Here is an 18,291-nt window from a genome sequence, read left to right as displayed (position 1 = left end):
CCAAGAGATTTCTGCAACACTCAACTAGGTGAATTGAGGAGAAGTACCCGTTGAATATCAAACGACATATCAGCCGGCGTGTCTTCCTCGGTCTCCTTCCACCGAGCGAATTTGCGGGTCAAGCATTCACTTCCTTCACGGATTCCTATTACCGGGAACATCACCGCCGTTGAACCAGGGGAAGGTTCTTGATCCCAACGGCCAGGCTCTCTGTTCGGTGGTCTTTGATTTATCCGCCCGCCTGGCCGCCCAGGATCTTCACCTCGCATCCTGACCTATCGCTGACGTCCCATCGCTGATTATCGAGGCACTCACGCGCGCATCTCCAGGCGCTCTCGACGTATTGGCCGATCTGATCACCGGTGATCTGTCGGAACGTGAGCATCTTCCACGGAGGCAATGACGCACCCTGCATGCTCACCCGTCTCGTCACCGTCACATGGCCGGAACACACATGCAGGGCCAGCTCGCGGAGTTTGATCGGAGAGAGCTTGCGGAGGGAGGGAAGGCTCAATCTCCCAAGTCACAAGTCACAAAAGGACGCGGATATTTGATTCGGCACGCACTCTACAAAGACCGTCAGGCCCGTACCTCCTTCCCTCCCGACCCCGGCTTACCACACCTTCCCTCAACCCCGGTCCCAAATCTCACACCGAGTTACGGGACTCCCCGGGACCGGTGAAGAACAGCATGTCTTCTCGCGGGAACTCCCATCCACTCGTGTCCCCTTCGTCGGGAGATGGCCCGCCGAGGTCCAGAGAACCACCATCTTTACCGAATACATACCCGGCCTCTGGCCTAGCCGGACGAACATCGTGGTGGATCGGTCCGAGGCTGGCATTACGAAGCTGGGGGTTCATTCGAAGATTGCCAATGTGAGAAGATCAAACCTCGGATTATGCCCGGTCTACGTCGCAAAGTACCCCAGGATGCGGACAAACGACCGAAGCGCGTGAGCCTCAAGCGAGAACATCGAATCTCGGACCCAGCATCTCCAATCCACATTGTCATTCGAGACAAGTCTCACCGTTGTTGGTTCACCGCTCCGACCAACACCGTTGTGTCGGAATCCCATGGGAATGGGACATGGGTTCAAGGTCCTCGATCCAAGCCCTTCGCACGTTCGCTCTATCAAGTCACGATTTGCCTCGGTTCGTATATCCCACCGCACGCGGGTGGGCAGTCAACGCCATTCGTCCTTGCCGGTCTCTCACTCGTAGTGAATTCTCCCCATCGTATGCATAATTCCACTGAGCGCTCTAATCATTGGAATCGAATCGCACACATGAACTATGAGACCTGCGCGTAGACACACTCTCATCATCACACGAGGACGCAGTTGAAGACATTTTCAATACTCATCCGTCCGAAAACGGAGGACACTTAGGGGGGGTATCTGAATATATTCCATCGCCGTCGCTCAGCGTGCGGCATTCCCAATGAAACCATCGTCCCTTTCCAACGATGACTGCACTCTCTCTCTCTCTACCTGTCATCCCCTCGCCTCGTCTCGTCTCCCGCGAGTCCCGTAGTATGTAAAAACGTGAAAAAAACAAAAACAGTATCCGTCAGAGTGACCGCTATATGCCGAGATGCCCACATCCCGCCCTGTGACAAAAAACGCCAATGATGCTGCTGCTGCTGCTGCTTGTTTGGTACAAGTAATGTTTGGTATACACCATTATCAAAACACCATGCCGGCCCCTACATTACTCACGCCTCGCTCCTCCTCCTCCTCGTCGTGACCTCCACCTGGCGTCAATCCGACGACTCCCCCTCCACCTCGAGCCGTTTCGCCGCCGGCTCGCCCCCGCTGCTGTCCCCGTCGCTGCCGCCGCCGCCGTCCTCGGCCACGTCGTACTTGTCCTGCCACAGCTTGCGGAGGACCTGGTAGAGGAAGAGGTACTGCGCCTCGGCCTGGACCATGCTCCGCCTCTGCTCGCGCAGGCAGTCGACGGTCGCGTAGATCGGGTCCTCCTGCTCACCACCGTGCTCCAGGGCCCCCGTCTCGAGCTCGCGCATGAGGTGCTCCAGCGTGATGAAGGTGCCGGTGCGGCCCACGCCAGCGCTGCAGTGGATGATGCGCGGGGCGGCGTCCTCGCCGGCGCCGGCGTTGTACTCCCGCGAGAGCCGCATGAGGGTGAAGAAGCTGGCGAGGTCGTCGACGGCCGGGACGCCGAAGTCGGGCCACTTGGTGTAGAGCATGTGCCACACCACCCTGTCCTCGAGCTCGTCGCCGACGCGGAGGCGGAGCTTGCGGACCTCGATGGCGCCGTCCTCGAGGAGCTGGAGGGAGTCGAAGGCGAGGGTGGCGGACCACCCGTCGTTCCAGCCGTCCGTCTCGTTGAGGGTCCAGGGAGGGGAGGTGTCGTCCATGGGGAGGTAGGGGAAGCATTTCGGCTGGTTGTTCTCGAACATGCTGGTCAGCTGGACGATGACGACGGGGGAGGAGAGTTGTTCCGCGACCATGCGCCAGACGAAGTCGAGGGAGGCCTGGGTCGGGCCCTGCATGGCGATGTAGCGCAGGGGCGGGAGGTAGGGGTTGGAGGGGGAGGGGAGGGATATGGAGGATGCGTTGACGTAGTCGAGTTCGTCGGGGGCGACGCGGAGCTTGACGCGGTTGTGGTTCCATGGTTTGATGTTGAAGTAGCGGTCCTGGACGCCGCGGCGGAGGTCGGTCTGTTTGTAGGAGCCCCATTTGCAGGAGTCGTCCGTATTTGATGTTGTCGTCGTCGTCGCTGCCGCCGCCGCTGCGGCGCCGGCGTCCGGGTCCGTGGTCGTCGGGGTGGGGGGCGCCATGCCGAGCGCGAGGCGGTTGCGTTCCTGCCAGACGAGCTCGTGGAACTTGTTCTCCAGCTCTGCGGGGAGCCGCGACATGTCATGGTCAGCGCCGAGGCCTCGTTTTCTGCTGGAGGGTTTCCAGCGGGAGGGGCTCCGCGAGGGGCTCCTACCTGGTGTGGGGAGATCCAGGAAGGCGGGGATCTTTGGTTTTGTCGGCTCGTTGGTCGTCGTGGTTGTGGATGTGGTGTTCTCGGCATCCCTCGCGCCGTCGAGGCCGCCGCGCGGGGGCGAGATGACCGCGGGAGGCGAGGGGAGGGAGGACGTCGTGGTCGGCGGGGAGCGGGCGCGTTTGGCGGAGCTGCGGAGGTGTAGGCCGCGGAAGGCGGATTTGCGCAGGCCCGGCTTGGTCGGGGTCGGGGAGCGGCGGTCGGCCGTGGGTGGCGGCGTGCCGCCGGTGACGGTGACCGTTGTCGTGGAGGGGGGATATATTTGTTGCGGGGAGCTGTTGTCGTGCTGCTCGAGAATGCCGGCGCCGTTGGTGCGGGACGGAGGGGGTTTGACGTCCGTTGTCGAGATTGTGGGGATCTTTGGTTTTCTGCGGAATTTCGGGAGGTGGTCCATTTTGGGCGGTTGTGAGGAGGGGTTCTTTGTCGTCGTTGTTGGTGATGCGCGGGGTCGAGTGGAAGAAGAGCGTCAGCGTGAGGATGTTGCGGTTTGTCTTGCGACGATAGGAAATCGAAGTAGAGGGGTCGCCGCGGCGAGGGAGGTCGGGAGGGAGAGAGGCGAGGTGCTTCGCACCGCCCGGCGTGAAGGGTTGATTAAGTAGGGTGGTGGAATGTCGTCAGAGGTTTTTTTTTGGGGGGCCGGGGGATGGAGGACTCGGCGAGGGCGGCGGCGGGCTGCAGGAAGCTCTCTCTTTTTTCTTTTTTTGGATATAGAGTGTGGTGGTGGCCCGGTGAGACGGGGAGCTGCAGCGAGGGCCGAAGTTGGGGTAAATGTCGTCGGGACTTTTTTCTCTCTCCTCGTTGGCTGCGTATTCGGAGGATAATGTTCTCAGGTTTGTTTGTGTGTGTTGGTTTGACAAAGATGGGAGGAAGTGACTGGCAAGGTGAGGTAAGGTAGTTGTAGGTAGCTGAGAGGCGGGCGCGAAATATGTGTTCGTTGTTGGCCCGGGGAGTGGAGGGTGAACGTGACGCAGTGAGATGACCGCACGCGCGCGCGCGAGAGCTGGCTTAATACAACAGATGACTGGAGGGGGTTGTCGAGGCGCCAGGTAGAAAGGCGTGATGTGTGTGTGTGTGCGTGTGCGTGTTCCTGGCGATCTGTCGCATGGATCTGGGGTGCGCCTTGGAGTGTGAGGTGTTGCGTTCGTGCGTCACGATCCCTCGTTTGGCTTGTGTCACTTTTCGGGAGGGGCACGTGCTGCGCTGCGCTTAGGTGTGCGGGAGGTACGCATGCGGTATCGGGTTTGAGATGAGGAGAAGAGGAGGAAGAAGAAGAAAACAGAATAAGAATGCTGTGGAAAGAAGAAGTGGAAGGAAAAGGCAGAAGGAAGGCGGCTGAAAATGTGAAGAGGGTCAGGTCGGTCAGGTCCAGTCTGGTTTGGTTGGGCCACGGCGTTCGGAAGCGGAAATTGCCACGATTGGAAACGAGTGTTCGGAGGAGAAATTTGATTATGACGGTTAATAAGAAAAGGCGGGTATTCGATCGTAAGCTCTTTTTTCTCTGATGCTTTCTTTTTCCCTTTCCCCCACACTGGGAAACGTGACCACTCGAGCTTTTGCTGCTAGCCGCGGAAGCGCAGAGAAAAGAGAGAGAAGAAGAAGAGGAGGAAGGGGGGTTTGTAGATGAGGCTGTCTGATACGGACGAGTGGGCGGGCGCGATGACATTAACGGAGCGGAGTTAAGGCGAGGGAGGGTGAGGTTGAAGGAGGAATAGGAGGTAATCCCTCTTCACAGCCTCCAAGGATGAAGCATGCCCAGTTCCGGATTGACGGGCCAGCAGCTGTCACCCAGATCATCTCGGTCTGCGGCCTGGGAAAAAAGAAGAGGACAGGACAGCAAAGGCCGGTTGGGAAGTTCCTTGGTCAAGTTGGTCTTGCAACGTCCTGTTTCCGGCCGGGGGGCTGGACTTGGTTCAGATTCCCATCTGAATCCAGACCCTCGGCGCCCCTTGTTCCTGCAATCTGCACCTTGTTTTTTCGCCATCGCCATCGCCAACCGCTGGGTTACCAGCAAGTAACATTGCATTGCCTGTAGACATGGGTATTTTGCTGCCGTCGTATTTGACCTTTTTTTTTTTTTTTTGCCTTATCCGAAGCCCGGTTGCAGGGTCGTTCGGGAGGCGGTGCACGGTGGTTTCTACCGGGTTTCTAAATCGACCTTGCTACCTTAAGGCAGCTTTTTAGGGGGGGCTGATGGTGAGGTGGGGTGGAAGGTTAAGGGGGATTCGGGGGGTGACCCCGCCCTGCCGCCGCGTCCCGAGGACCTGGAATTTCGCAATCGAGATGAGTTCCGGGTGCTGTAAGTCACATCTTTTATTTTCATTTTCTTATTTTCTATCCACGTTTCTTCTCTTCATAGAAGCCCAGAACAGCCGTCAAAACATCCCGAAGCATCGTTCAAACCGACACATTCCACTCATACGCCGTTCCCACTCGACCCTCGGAAAACTTCCATCAGAAGCATCTCAACATCCATCTCGCTCGTATCTCGGCATCTTCCTCTAACCCCATACTTTAAAGACTCTATCCCAACATCCGCGGAGAGGGTCAAACGCGGAGCCGCAGACTTGAAAAATCCCATCTCTTGCCAAGTTCCCAACATCTCATTTTTCCCTTGCTATTCATCTACGTCCCATTCGTCCGGTGGTGTGATGCCCCCAGGACAAGGTCGTCCACGACGGGAAACTTCCACTGCCGCCGATCAGCGCTACAACTGGACCGCAGAAGGGGTGGCGTGCGGACGGGACGGGCCCCCCGGCTGCCGTCGCCGTCGCCGCTGCCGCTTCCAGGGCTTATTTCTCATGTTTGCTGAAGAAAAGAAAACTACCGAAGCACGGTTGTTGGCCACTCACCTGACATATCACAGTCAGTCAGTTGTCTGCGTAGATCGGTCACCCGCGGCGGAACATCGCTGTGCTGCAGGTCAATCTCGGCCGTCTCGCCCGTGCTAAACTTGGAACCTCGGTCTTTTTGGACAATTGACCACCGAATGAGAGCCGGATCGTGGCCGAAGGAAGCGTGTGTGTGTGTGTGTTGGCCTCACCTCAGCATAGGAAACCAAATCCATACAACACCAACACCGTTTCCGGTACGATGCCACATCGGCAACAACTTCCACCTCAAATTCTGGAAAAAAAAAAAACGACCCCCTGAATCGGCAGCGCCTTCATCTTTCGCAACCCCCAAGCCGAGCCGGCCGCCAAGCCCCTCCCGGGCCGCGCATTTCTTCATCGTGACGGCTTTCCCGCTCGGCACCTCGTGTGTGTGACATGACCGTCCAAAAATGCCCTGTTACAAGATCTCCCACATTTCAACCGGCCGGGACACTCCTTTTCTCGGAGGACCGTAAGCGGTGCCTGGGCTCGGTATCAACCGCTAACCCATCACTCACAAACGCCGCCAAGCCGCAGGCCCAGACTTCGGATGATTCACGTTCTCGTTTGCGACGTCCTTTGGCATTGCCGATCTGCGGACGCACACACGCTGCTTACATGGATGAGCACGACAACGACCAGACTGATATCAAGATGCGGTGGTAAATACTGTGAAAAAAAGGTTGAGTTGAACATTGCCAAGCGAATGGAAGAGACGAGGCTGGGTCGATGGACACAATGTCTCCGGACTCATCGACTACATGTCCTCATACCTCGTCCGCCCCCCCGACTATCCCTACCTCCCAAAACGCCCCCCGAATATCTCCAACACATTACAGAACGCCTCACAGCGTTGGTTCTTGTTTTGTTTTTGCGTAATATTACATGGTTACCTTTTACAAGTGCCCCCCAGTCACAGCTTTGCCCCCCCTGGTGATGAAACATGTACAGTCGCCGCCCCCAGGCACGACAGACGGACAGACGACTAGACGCCCGAGTACACGGCCGTCACGAACCGCCCGCACTCCACCCTCTGCTCCAGGCTCACCTTCCTCCCCTTGCCGTCCTCGCCCAGCCGCACCGTCTGCCGCGGCGTCAGCTGGAACCGGTGCACCTCGCCCCCGCGGCCCATCAGCGCGTCCCCGGCCCCGCCGTCCAGCGCCCCGATGTAGCTCGGCGCGTTCAGGTTGCTGCGCTTGCCCGTCCCGAGCTGGTAGTGCTCGTTGCCGCCCCAGAAGAGCACGTCGGCGCCCCAGTTGGTGTCGTTCTCGGAGGCGCCGCGGGACCCGGCGCCCACGCGGGTGACGTTGTCCATCGTCGCCGACACGTGCGTGCTGCCGACCGAGATGTCGGCCAGACGGATCGGCGCCATCGTGTTGGCCTTCTCGTCGAACTCGAAGAGCGACGAAAGGGCCTTGACCTTGGCCGGGCCGGGCGTCGCGTGCGTCCACTTGCCGGTGCCGAGGGCGCCCAGGACGCCCTGCCCGCAGGCCCACAGGTCGGCGGAGACGCGGGGCATGCGGCGGGCCGGGGCGAGGTCGTCAGTGGCGGTCTGGGAGCCGGCCTCGGTCGCGTCGACGGTGAAGAAGGTGTTCTGGCCGCCGGCGGCGACGGAGGTGATCTTGGGGAAGAGGCCGCTGTTGGCGTAGAGCTTGGCCGTGGGCAGGAGAGAGGGGACGTCCAGCTTTGCGGTGGCCGCCTCGGCGGGGACGCCGAGCTGGCCGAAGGTGTTGTCGCCGAAGGTGAAGAGCTTTCCGTCCTTGTCCAGGGCGGCGGAGTGGAAGTCGCCGGCGGCGATCTTGGCGATCTTGAAGCCCGACAGACCCGTGATCTCGTGAGGCTGGTCGTACGGCCCCGCGGGACGCGACGTCCAGCTCAGGCCGGGGATGCCCATCTGGCCCTTGGAGGGGTACTCCGAGGTGCTAGCGGCGGCGGAGAAGACGCGGCCCTTGGACGTCAGGAGGAGGCAGTGCTGCAGGCCGCTCTTGACGTCGACCACCTTCTCGCCGCGGCCCAGCGACTTGGGGGTGAGGATTCTGAAGTTGACGGCTTCCGGGCCGCTTGAGCTCCAGAAGGGGATCCAGGAGGATGACTTTGACTGGGGCTCCAGCTTTGCGCCGGACTCTTGGTCGTTGCGGGCCGCGGGGAGAGAGTAGACTGATCCGTTCGACGAAAGAGCGATGATGCGGTCGTTGGAGATGGCAATCTTTGAGATGTCCTTGCCCTTGAGCGTCGGGACTGGCGAGGGGTCTGTCTTTGAGAAGCCCAATCCCCATTGAACGATGTCACCCTTCTCGGTGACGGCGGCGCCAAAATCCTGTGTGAGTTTGATATCCCTCAAGAGCTGACCATCAAAGTAAGGAATCCTCCTCGGGAGCTTAATGACTGTCTCCTTGGACTGGGGGTCAATGACCTTTCCCACGTTCGATCCCCAAGCGTAGACGCCAGGCTTCTCCCAGCTCTTCTTGACCTGAAGATGCTGAGAGCTGATGAGGTCACGGTTCTCTTCCTTGACATCCGAGTGCTTCCTCGATTTCTCGAACTCGATCTCCGCCTGCTGGTACTTTGGCTTGCGGGGTTCGGCCTGCTTGGTCTCGCCGCTGATCAGTTGCTTGAGAGGGCCGTTCATCGAGTCGTCCAGATAGTAAAGACCACCTCCAACACCGGCAGCAAGAAGAAGCGGCACCGCCTTCCTCAGTCCAGACTTCTCACCGGGGCGACGAGGGCCTCCGCTCGCATGACGACGCCATTGGTGGCGGGCAACGGAAGAGCATCTCTGCGCTGTTAGAGACGCGCGAGCGTGAGAGGCGGTTCTGCAAGCCTTCATCGTCAAGCCCGCAGCAGAGTTGATTGGGTGTGAAGATGATGTAAGTAAAAATAATCGGATTGTATCAACCCAAGTTCTGTGTATCGAATTCCGTTCACAGAACACCCGCAGAGAAGAGGTGCGGCAGGGGAAATGTCCGCTGACAGGTCGTGAGGTCATCAACGAAAACTAAAAGTTCGATTCGCCAGACGCTAAATCTAGACTTTTGGGACGTGGACCCCTGACGCTGCAAGGGGACCGTGCGCCCCGCAGCGGGTGGGGTCGCTGTTGAGCATGCGCGCCCCCACTTCAGGGTGCCAGCTGGGGCCAATGATTTTCCGCCCAGTTTACGGTGGGAACACTACGCCGAACGTCCACTCCAGGGAACACGGCGCCAGACCGGACACGGACAGCTTCCATGTTTGTCCCGAAATCACCACCAGAGCAGAGCTCCCGGTCACCCCACGGAGCCAGCGATAATGTACGACGACTCCTGGTACAGCTTCGTGCCGGACGTGGCCAAGAAGGCCGCATCGGCTGCGCAGGGCTCCGGTCATCGCCGGAAGGAGTCCCTGCTGCAGCAGCCCAACGTAAGCTCGAGATGCTTCTCCTCCACACACCTCTGAACGACACGCTGATGATGGCTTCCTTTTCGTAGGGCGTCGCGCAGGCCTCGGATACGCCTGAAGTTCTCGACGGTATTTTCGAGGACATCGAAGATACGAATACGCCCCCCGAAGCTACCGTCCTGCGGCGCGCTAAGTCCTACTCCGACTTCTACCACGTCGTTCGAGCTCAATTGGCCAAAGATGACCAGAAGAAGAGGAGGAGACGGAGGAAGGACAAGACCTGGGACGCGCTGGATGTTGCAGCGCAGGTCCACGAGTCCAGTCTGGCGCGACGTCCAGTGCTGGACCAGTACGATGAGGAGCTTCTCGAAGCTAGCCAGCAGGAGTATCTGCTCTACAAGGACCAGCTCACACTCACGGAACGGCATCTCGACGCGCTCATCGACGACACTAATGCGGCATTGAAACTCCTGACGACGCTTTCCGAATCCTTCGAGTCCGTGGAGGCACAGACGTCATCCTTCCAGTCGCAGTGCGAAGACTTGCTGTCCGAACAGCACCGCCTCGAGAAGCTCGCAGACGAGGTCGGCACCGATATCCACTTCTACCTATACCTCGACAACGTCACAAGACGCCTGAATGCCCCTGGTGCTGGGCGATTGGTCGATGACGGGTCGTTCGGTGAGGTTCTGAAGAACCTGGATTCCTGCATCAATTTCATGTCTTCCCACGTATGGCTCCTGTTCTCTGTTCCTGTTTATTCTCTGACAAGAAACCCAGCCCACCTACCGTGACGCCGAATCCTATCTCGCGCGCTACGAGTCACTGCTCACCAAAGCGCTCCATCTCCTCGAGGTCGGGTTCACGTCGCGCCTGGACGGCATCTCTTCCGAGATTTCGGGCCAGATCGCGGCAACAAAGTCGGAAGCTACCCGGCACGCCCTCGCTTACGGCCGTTTTGAGGAGATGATTCTCGACTCTTACTCATTGATCCCCAACATTCACAAGGTGGTCAGTAGCGTGTATGACGAATACGGTCTCCCCATCGCCAGCGTCGCAAAAGACATCTACTCCAACACCGTCAGCAACCTCTTCCAGTCCTATCTGGCAGTGCGAGACCGCGACCTGAAGCCAGTAGTGCAGCATGACTTGGACGAGTTCAAGAAAGAGATCAAGGATCTGTCCGTCGAGACGGCCTCGAGGAACTACATCAAGCAGACCTTCGAACGCGCCTTTAACGAGTCCAACCTGTTCTCCAAGATCTTCGGTCTAGACCTCCAATGGAGCTCCGAACCCGAGTCGGCATACGCGGTCCTCAAGTCCAACAACAGGTCGCTTGTGAACCCGGCTAACCTCGTACATCTTGCCACCAACCTGCAATCGTCGCTGCAGACCGCAGACCTCGACACGATTTGCAGCGTCGTCGGCTGGCTAACCAACGAGTACCTGGTTCTCGACTACGAAGAGGAGGAATCGCCCTTCGCACGTCAATGCAGAGAGCTGAGCGCCAGGCTGTTGACAGAGCACTTGTGGGTCTTCACGGACAACTCATTCGAGGCGGAAATCACCAAGACGGTCACGAAGGCCGCGGTGAAGGACGATGCTCTCACCATCGGGCCCGTGGTCGACGGTGTCTCCTCATCCAACGCCTATCCTCCGGTGAAGCAGGCTTTGAAACTGCTGTCCATGTATGACCAGGCCATGCCAAAAGAGCGCAGTGTAAGTTGATGATGACTCTAACACCGAATCCACCTTACTAACCCTTCGCAGCAAAAGAACAGCCAGGTCGTGTTCAAAATCGTCCGCGAGACAATCCAGATTCTCCAGCGCGCCGAGGCCCGCATCAAGTCCATCAAAGCCGGCACGGACGCCGATCTCTTCATGGTGAAGAACCTCCTAATTATCAAGAACGAGCTCGTCTCCCTCGAGATCGGCGACATCCGCAGCGACGCCGCCGCCATGCAGCACTTCGGCCACATCTGGGACCACCTCAGCCCCCAGAACTGGGTCGGCTTCGTCAGCAACATCATCAGCGTCGGATCGCTCTGGTCACGCGGCGGCGGCGGCGGCACGTCACAGCCGTCCGTCACGGCCAAGACGCTGACGGTCGAGGACATGAGCGAGCAGCTGGACGAGCTGCTGAGGCAGTCCATCGTCGCCTTCACGCAGCGCTGGGGCAAGCTGATGAACGACGCCAAGGACCGGAAGCCGGGCGTCAAGCCGATCGGCAAGGTCGAGAAGGAGCTTGAGGAAGTGCTGCAGCGTGCCTTTAGTAACCAGCCCGAAGTCATCGGCAAGCTTCAGGAGGCTATCCAGATCAACGCCCAGGCGCAGGAGGCGGCGAACGGCGAGAAGAAGGGTATTAGGCGGTATTAGTCGGGGACTACGAAAACCACCATTTGGACGACTACCAGGCACGCATATACTACATGAGAATATGATGAGCAGATTATAATTAGACAAAAGTGAGGGCATAATGTCTCGTTATTTTACGCGGATGGCGTCTTATTCAGATATCTCATATAAAGCTTGCATATTCTGCTGCACTCATTCAATAAGAGTCTCTTCAATAACAAGGAAGGCCACCCCGAGCAGTTATGAGAGCATCATGCTGACTCATCAACGAGTACCGCAACGAGCCCGACTCAAGCACGCCATTCGCGCCTTGCATGCACGACGCCCCACACAAGCTATCTGGGGAACAACTGCAGCCGATAAATAAATCTCACATAAACCTTAAGCTGGCAAGCCAAGGGTCCTTCAACCACACCTCAAAACCGTTCATCCTCCGCGGCCAATTGACCTGTTTCGCCCTCTGCTCAGACTTTCTTAATTCAACTCGTTCAGTCTACGACCCCAAGACCTCAAAGGTTCCACGAAGAACAGCCAAGGGAGGCCCCGATAAGCGGCGGGCGCGGGGTTTATCTCAACCGAATCCAAGATGGCGGACGCAGCTGTTGATCCCGAGATCGTGGGCGGCGGAGCGCTGCAGACGGCCAAGGACCTTTTCTCCGGAGCTGCGGGTGGAATTGCGCAGGTTCTCTTGGGTGAGTAGACCTCAAGCAGCTTTTTCTCGCACCTTATCGTCGCCTTCATCAGGAGAAAACCTGTCGCGACTGAAGTGAAGCTCGGCAGCGAGCCGATCTCGGAAGCATACCCGAGCGCACTCACTCACCCTCAACTCACCCTCGACAACCAAACACATGATGAACTCTCACAAAGACGACCACAAGCTGAGACACACCCGCAGGCCAACCCTTCGACATCGTCAAGGTCCGCCTCCAGACCTCGACGACCTCAACAACAGCCCTCAACGCGGCCACCCAGATCTACAAGAACGAGGGCCCCCTCGCCTTCTACAAGGGCACCCTCACCCCTCTCATCGGCATCGGCGCCTGCGTCTCCATCCAGTTCGGCGCCTTCCACCAGGCCCGCCGCTACTTCGAAGCCTCCAACGCCGCCAAGCCCGGCAGCCCGGCCCTCTCCTACGGCCAGTACTACGCCGCCGGCGCCTTCGCGGGCGTCGCCAACTCGGTCATCTCGGGCCCCATCGAGCACGTGCGCATCCGCCTGCAGACACAGCCCCACGGCGCGGCGCGCCTCTACTCCGGGCCCCTCGACTGCGTGCGGAAGCTCTCGACCCAGGGCGGCGGCGTCTTCCGCGGGCTGTACCGCGGCGAGGCGGTGACGGTGCTGCGCGAGGCGCAGGCGTACGGGGTGTGGTTCCTCGCGTTCGAGTGGATGATGAACGCGGACGCGGCGCGCAACGGGGTCGACCGCAAGGAGATCCCGAGCTACAAGGTGGCGTGGTACGGCGGGCTGGCGGGCGAGGCGCTCTGGCTGGGGAGTTACCCGTTCGACGTCGTCAAGAGCAAGATGCAGACGGACGGGTTCGGCGCGGAGCAGAGGTACAAGACGATGCGGGACTGCTTCGCGCAGACGTACCGCGGCGAGGGGCTGCGTGGGTTCTGGAGGGGCATCGTGCCGACTCTGATGAGGGCCATGCCTGTGAGCGCTGGTACTTTTGCGGTTGTCGAGATGACTATGCGGGCTATCAACTAGAGGTCTGTAGAGGGTGGTAATACCAGTTTGGATAGAATGATTCCGGGTGTGGGCGGTTTCGTCTGGTGGTGACTTATACGCTTCTTGATATCTGATTCGGGTCTGGTGGGCTGCAACGAGGCTTGTAATTTGCGCTGTCGGAGCCAGAGTTCCATGATTATGAGGCATAAATTAACATGAGGCAGCCCGCAAACTCATTCAAGTGCCTCCAAAACTGAGAACGCCGCTTCTGCTTCTTGCTAATTGCTGGGGAGAAAACCCAATAGATTCGCATAGTGTCCGTACAAACCTTAACGACTAGCCGCAACGAAACCATTATCAGAGTGACACGGGTACCTCCCACTGAACTATACATTTCGATTACGCAGTGGACGACAGAGACCAAAGACGAGAGCGTGATGACAATAAACTAATGACAGTCAGATTGGGATCGATGGGGTCCAAGTATCTACCTTATATGAGGGCTTCCTTTCTTAGTACGATCAAGTAGTTGACGAGACAGAACATGTCAAGGCGGACCGAAAGTACGGGCCCAACATGTTGGTCTGATCTCTGCATCATTGCGGGAAAGGCTGGATTTATATGTATTCTGATGTTAGTTCTGTCGTAACTTCTCGATATGGAGGTGTTTGTGGAATCGTCTTCCTCCTCGGGCACTTGGTTACAGTCTTCCAACTGAGTATAAAACGAAGCCCATGAACTAGCAGCCGTTTAGGGGACAACACGACGAAATCAAGCCAAAAGCAAAGCAAACCAAGACGTCCACAGCTTGGAACCCTTTGCGGCTCGAGTACTATATCGAAGTCGTTCTACACAAAGCTTGGCGAAACCTAGAGCTTCCTCTCCCGTACACGTCGATTTCATGGGAAACCCAATTAGTTTGGTTGTACAGGTATAGAATACTTTGACAGTGGTGGGGGATAGGAGAGAGGTGTTTCGGCTACGCTTCGATATGTCGTTGGAATTGATCATGTCATTTCTGCCATGGGACAGGCTTCACGGCATCGCGCAGATTCCATTAAACATAATAACCCGGGGCAACGGCTCGTCCAGGCTTAGCTGCGTGTGCTCGGAGGTTGTAAACATGTCCTCCCTGAGTCGAACTTATATATAGGTACATGTACGGATGGCACCGAAGCGTCACGATTCATCCAGGCTTTCCTGAGTTCCAAGGGTGCTTATTCACAACACGATGCGTAATGGATGCCCATTCTCGTCTGCGAAGGGTAAGAGTATGCATTTGATAGCTTACTGTGAGTATGTGAAATTGGGAAATACTTCGAAGGAGACTTGGCGTCCTGATCGCTTGAGTCTGGGCTACGGCTTTGCTATTCACCCACGAGGTAAGATACTACCCCATGAAGCACGTATGCGACACAATAACAGGAATCCAAGCCATTAAGTCTTAACGACTCACAAACGCACTATATAGAAGATATTGAAGTGGGAGCCAAGAGGCTTCAGATATAAAAGCAGGCCAGTGGGATCAAAACTTTTATAAATGGTACCCAGTCGTGCAAGAGCGTTTTTGCGCCTCCTATTGAGCTAGCCGTCGGTAACAACGCATGGGCGGCGATTCACCTGGACCGTCTATCAGACGAACAGGTCATCCTGACAGACAGTCCCCAGATGGCATGGATGTATGTAAATGGGATACCTTGACGACGGCGAAGAATGAAAGAGATATGGCTGCGGCCGTTTTTGAAATCGATCTCGAAGTTACGCCGCCATAAATTTGAACAAAGACCGCCACAGCCACTGTTTCCAGTGCCTTCGGACGTCAATCCAAACCATCCCAGTACCCTGTCAGCTTCCCAGGCACTTGCTGGCGGGGAATGCATCACTACCCTAAGTGTGTACTATATAAACCTGCGAGAGTTCCTCAAGAAGAGGGGGTTCTGTCATATCATAATGAACTCGCTGAATAGGAGGTAAAGTCTAAGCAGGAAACATTAGATAGCCACCGTATCGAAGAGAGACAAGATTGCTTCGGAAGTTTTCGACCCCGTTGCCTGCTTCCGGACTCTTCTGGAGGAAAGGTCCCGCATACTCATGCTTAGAGGCTCGGCTAGTCGCAGCTAATACACTTGACATGACAGATTCTACCTTAGCCGTTCAGCAGAGATGTCCGAGATGCTTTGCCTCTAATAGCATGGGATACTTGGACGATGATGAGGAATGCAAGAGACGAACTGCCGTTCTTCAACTAATTAAGTTATGCTGTGGTTAAAAGAGCTGCATCGATGCAGGAAAAACCACAATGAAGCTGATGGAATACTCAGCACTGGCATCAAATGCGGCATCCATCGAAGTCAGCCTCCAGAAATGGATCGATGAGCCGTAGTACACTGATGTCTGTAAGTACTTACTGAATGACACGACGGGCATGACTAGGCACGATCTATAGAATATGAAATCTCGATCTAGCCCATTTTTGATCGTTGATAACGAACTGATGCACGTGGATCACGGACTCCGAAGGCGATGCCTGTTAACTCTGGAAATCTGTTGTGGAGTTCATAGCTAAACAGCAGGGCAGATACCTCAAACAGATAGGAACACACCAGTAGAAACCGTTCCATTTGGCTCTAACAGCTTTCAGGGTAGAACTCTAAAACTTTTATACATTTCAGTGTCCCTGCTTCTCTATAAATCAAAATATAATTGAAACGTCTCTTAAGTAGCTTACAAAATATAATGACTAGGAAATACTGGTCATATTATGACCTAGAAATAAGATCTACATTAATAAGCAAAATATTATAATACTTCTCATTCTTATCGTTTTTTATAGATTTATAGTGAATAGTTAGTAAGTAAAGTTAAGATATAGGATTGTTTACTAGAATAAAAGAAAGAAGCTTGCGTTATTAATTCGTCTTATATTGTTGTTTATCTACCCGCCGTCAGTATGGAAGCACTTAATGCATCGCGATCTGTCTAGGTAGAGTGGTTTACAGGCGGTGGCTCTTATATAACGACTAAGAAGTCACAGTCATTGGATAGGCATCGTGCGTGGAACTCATATAATCGACCGTAACTTCGGTTTTGAATCCTCCACATTTGAGCCCGGATAAGCTTAAAGACTTTCCATGCCGGTGTCTTTCCACGGTTCTGTTCTGTATGTATTCTGTCTAGCTAAGTCCATGAGTTCGTGGGTAAGAGACATCTGATGACGGATTTGGCTGAGGATGGAAGCCGAATATTAATCAGTCCAAACCTCGCACAATTTACCACAGTTATGCTAAGACAGATTATAAACTGTTAGTATTGCGTGAAGAAAGCAGATGGAGCACGAACTGCGACATGTACAAGCCGCAAGCATACAGATCATCACATAATACATATTACTCGCTGCAACTTAATAGACGCACCCAGTAACACTATTTCACATGCACAGAGAAAGTTGAGATCAAGAGAAAGCTTTAGGTATATAATTCTAGAGGATGTCCTCGGGAAGCAATCTCCTCTTCGACCACACCCATGGTGGTAGACAGCGCGTAGCGCGGTTTTTAAACGACGACGTATCCAGTGATCCAGTTTCCCTGAAAGACTTCTCTTTCCAGGGCGCAGAGACCGTATCATTCAACGTCGCAAGTTCCTATCCAGGACTTATTCCAGCACGTTTCATCACAGGACGACGCAAAGCTAAAGAACCACGTCAGCCTTAGAGCATGAGTTCGTAATAGCAACGCAAACTGTCATATGATAAGAGACCGTAGTTCTGACGGTACTGCTCCCAATTCATGTCAAAATAACAGCCGTAGTGGAGAGGTCCGTTTCATTGTGGAGGTTTTCAAACACCAACAAGTGAGTGAGCTTATATACAAGCCTGGCCGAGGAGACGTACACGAATTTGTGCAATACTCGCTCACAACGAAGACCATCCTGTACTTGCAATCTAGCCTAAAACATCCAGGTAGTTTACGATATTATTCAAGCTTGAGAATATCTTTCTGTAGCAACACAATGCAATCACGCCAAATAACTCTTGTTTATAGAGCGCGATATCGAAGTAGAGCTTGTAAGGCGACGAGATCTGACACTTAAAAGGTCCTGAAAGGTGTAGGCCAGATGTGTTTTCAGAATCCACCAGGACGAGGAAACCCGCCTCGCTGTCCTCCCCTACTACTCCCTGTGTATTCTACGCGGAACAAACAACGGGAAAACCGACCCAGAATTCAAACTATGAGACCTGGTTATCAAAGAAAGGACTTAACTTTGGTGATGCTGCAAAGTCTTGCGTTCTAGCGATCAACCATCACAAGCAAAACTTTAAGAACGCCTGAACTCGTGGACCACGCACTCATGTTGTTGTCTTTCTCTGCAAACGCTGAAATCCTATAATTTATACAGTAAGAGAGAAACCTTGCTACATTTGATTGTATAGCTGTCCGGACGTATATCAAAAGATGTTGAACACGTGACATATGGGCAGATGGTATCTTCGAAACGTGGGCTACTGCATCTAGATGAATGCACGAGAAGGAATAACAAGTTATCATATAAATAACCTCCCGAAACTGGCCATCCGAAGATCCGTGACAGACAATGTCGCCTGATGATAGCCACTTACTCCGATCCACATTCCAAATGAGATCTCTGGGTTCCTCAAGACACTTTGGAGGCAGGTTACGCAGACTGTCATCCGAATCCACGGAGCAAAACCCTCTTCAATCTCTACCTTCCATATTTTCCATCACTTTTCAACGTGTATTTCGTCCCTCATAGTCCGACGACACGTTCAAAGTCTGGTGCAGTCGTTCCGCCAGCGTCGTTCTCGGTCCATTTATCCAGGCAAAGGTGTGAATCGGGAACGAGGACTCTTTTTGAAATCCGCAAAGTTCGTTCGGTAATGATGGGCGGCGTGTTGAGTGCGAGCCTCCCACTGGTGAACCACAGGCTAATTTATATCGAACTACCGTGGGCTGGAAGCTCATCTTCGAGGTACTGGTAGCGGCGTTCAATCCGAGTAG

At 55.4% G+C, this 18,291-nt stretch overlaps 4 protein-coding genes across 4 annotated transcripts; 2 read left to right on the top strand and 2 right to left on the bottom strand.

Moving 5' to 3' along the window:
* Window positions 1-1,758: 1,758 nt before the first annotated feature.
* CkaCkLH20_09669 (protein-tyrosine phosphatase) lies at window positions 1,759-3,402 on the bottom strand (the record flags this gene model as incomplete). Its single annotated transcript, XM_038892384.1, has 1 exon — window positions 1,759-3,402. The coding sequence occupies one exon, from the start codon at window positions 3,400-3,402 to the stop codon at window positions 1,759-1,761; it is 1,644 nt and encodes a 547-aa protein (XP_038742267.1).
* A 3,461-nt stretch (window positions 3,403-6,863) lies between these two features.
* CkaCkLH20_09668 (uncharacterized protein) lies at window positions 6,864-8,507 on the bottom strand (the record flags this gene model as incomplete). The annotated part of the gene is made up of 1 exon (XM_038892383.1): window positions 6,864-8,507. The coding sequence occupies one exon, from the start codon at window positions 8,505-8,507 to the stop codon at window positions 6,864-6,866; it is 1,644 nt and encodes a 547-aa protein (XP_038742266.1).
* A 656-nt stretch (window positions 8,508-9,163) lies between these two features.
* Window positions 9,164-11,629, top strand: CkaCkLH20_09667 (Sec34-like family protein; the record flags this gene model as incomplete). The annotated part of the gene is made up of 4 exons (XM_038892382.1): window positions 9,164-9,274; window positions 9,343-9,984; window positions 10,034-10,972; window positions 11,024-11,629. 4 exons carry the CDS (start codon window positions 9,164-9,166, stop codon window positions 11,627-11,629), a joined length of 2,298 nt encoding a protein of 765 aa, XP_038742265.1.
* Window positions 11,630-12,194: 565 nt separating this feature from the next.
* On the top strand, window positions 12,195-13,315 carry CkaCkLH20_09666 (uncharacterized protein; the record flags this gene model as incomplete). The annotated part of the gene is made up of 2 exons (XM_038892381.1): window positions 12,195-12,300; window positions 12,504-13,315. The coding sequence occupies 2 exons, from the start codon at window positions 12,195-12,197 to the stop codon at window positions 13,313-13,315; spliced, it is 918 nt and encodes a 305-aa protein (XP_038742264.1).
* Window positions 13,316-18,291: the final 4,976 nt, after the last annotated feature.

Source organism: Colletotrichum karsti (assembly GCF_011947395.1).
Source record: "Colletotrichum karsti strain CkLH20 chromosome Unknown Scaffold35, whole genome shotgun sequence".
NCBI classification, from domain to species: Eukaryota; Fungi; Ascomycota; class Sordariomycetes; order Glomerellales; family Glomerellaceae; genus Colletotrichum; species Colletotrichum karsti.
Note: the sequence above shows the minus strand (reverse complement) of the source record. Positions and strands in the feature narration are given on the sequence as shown.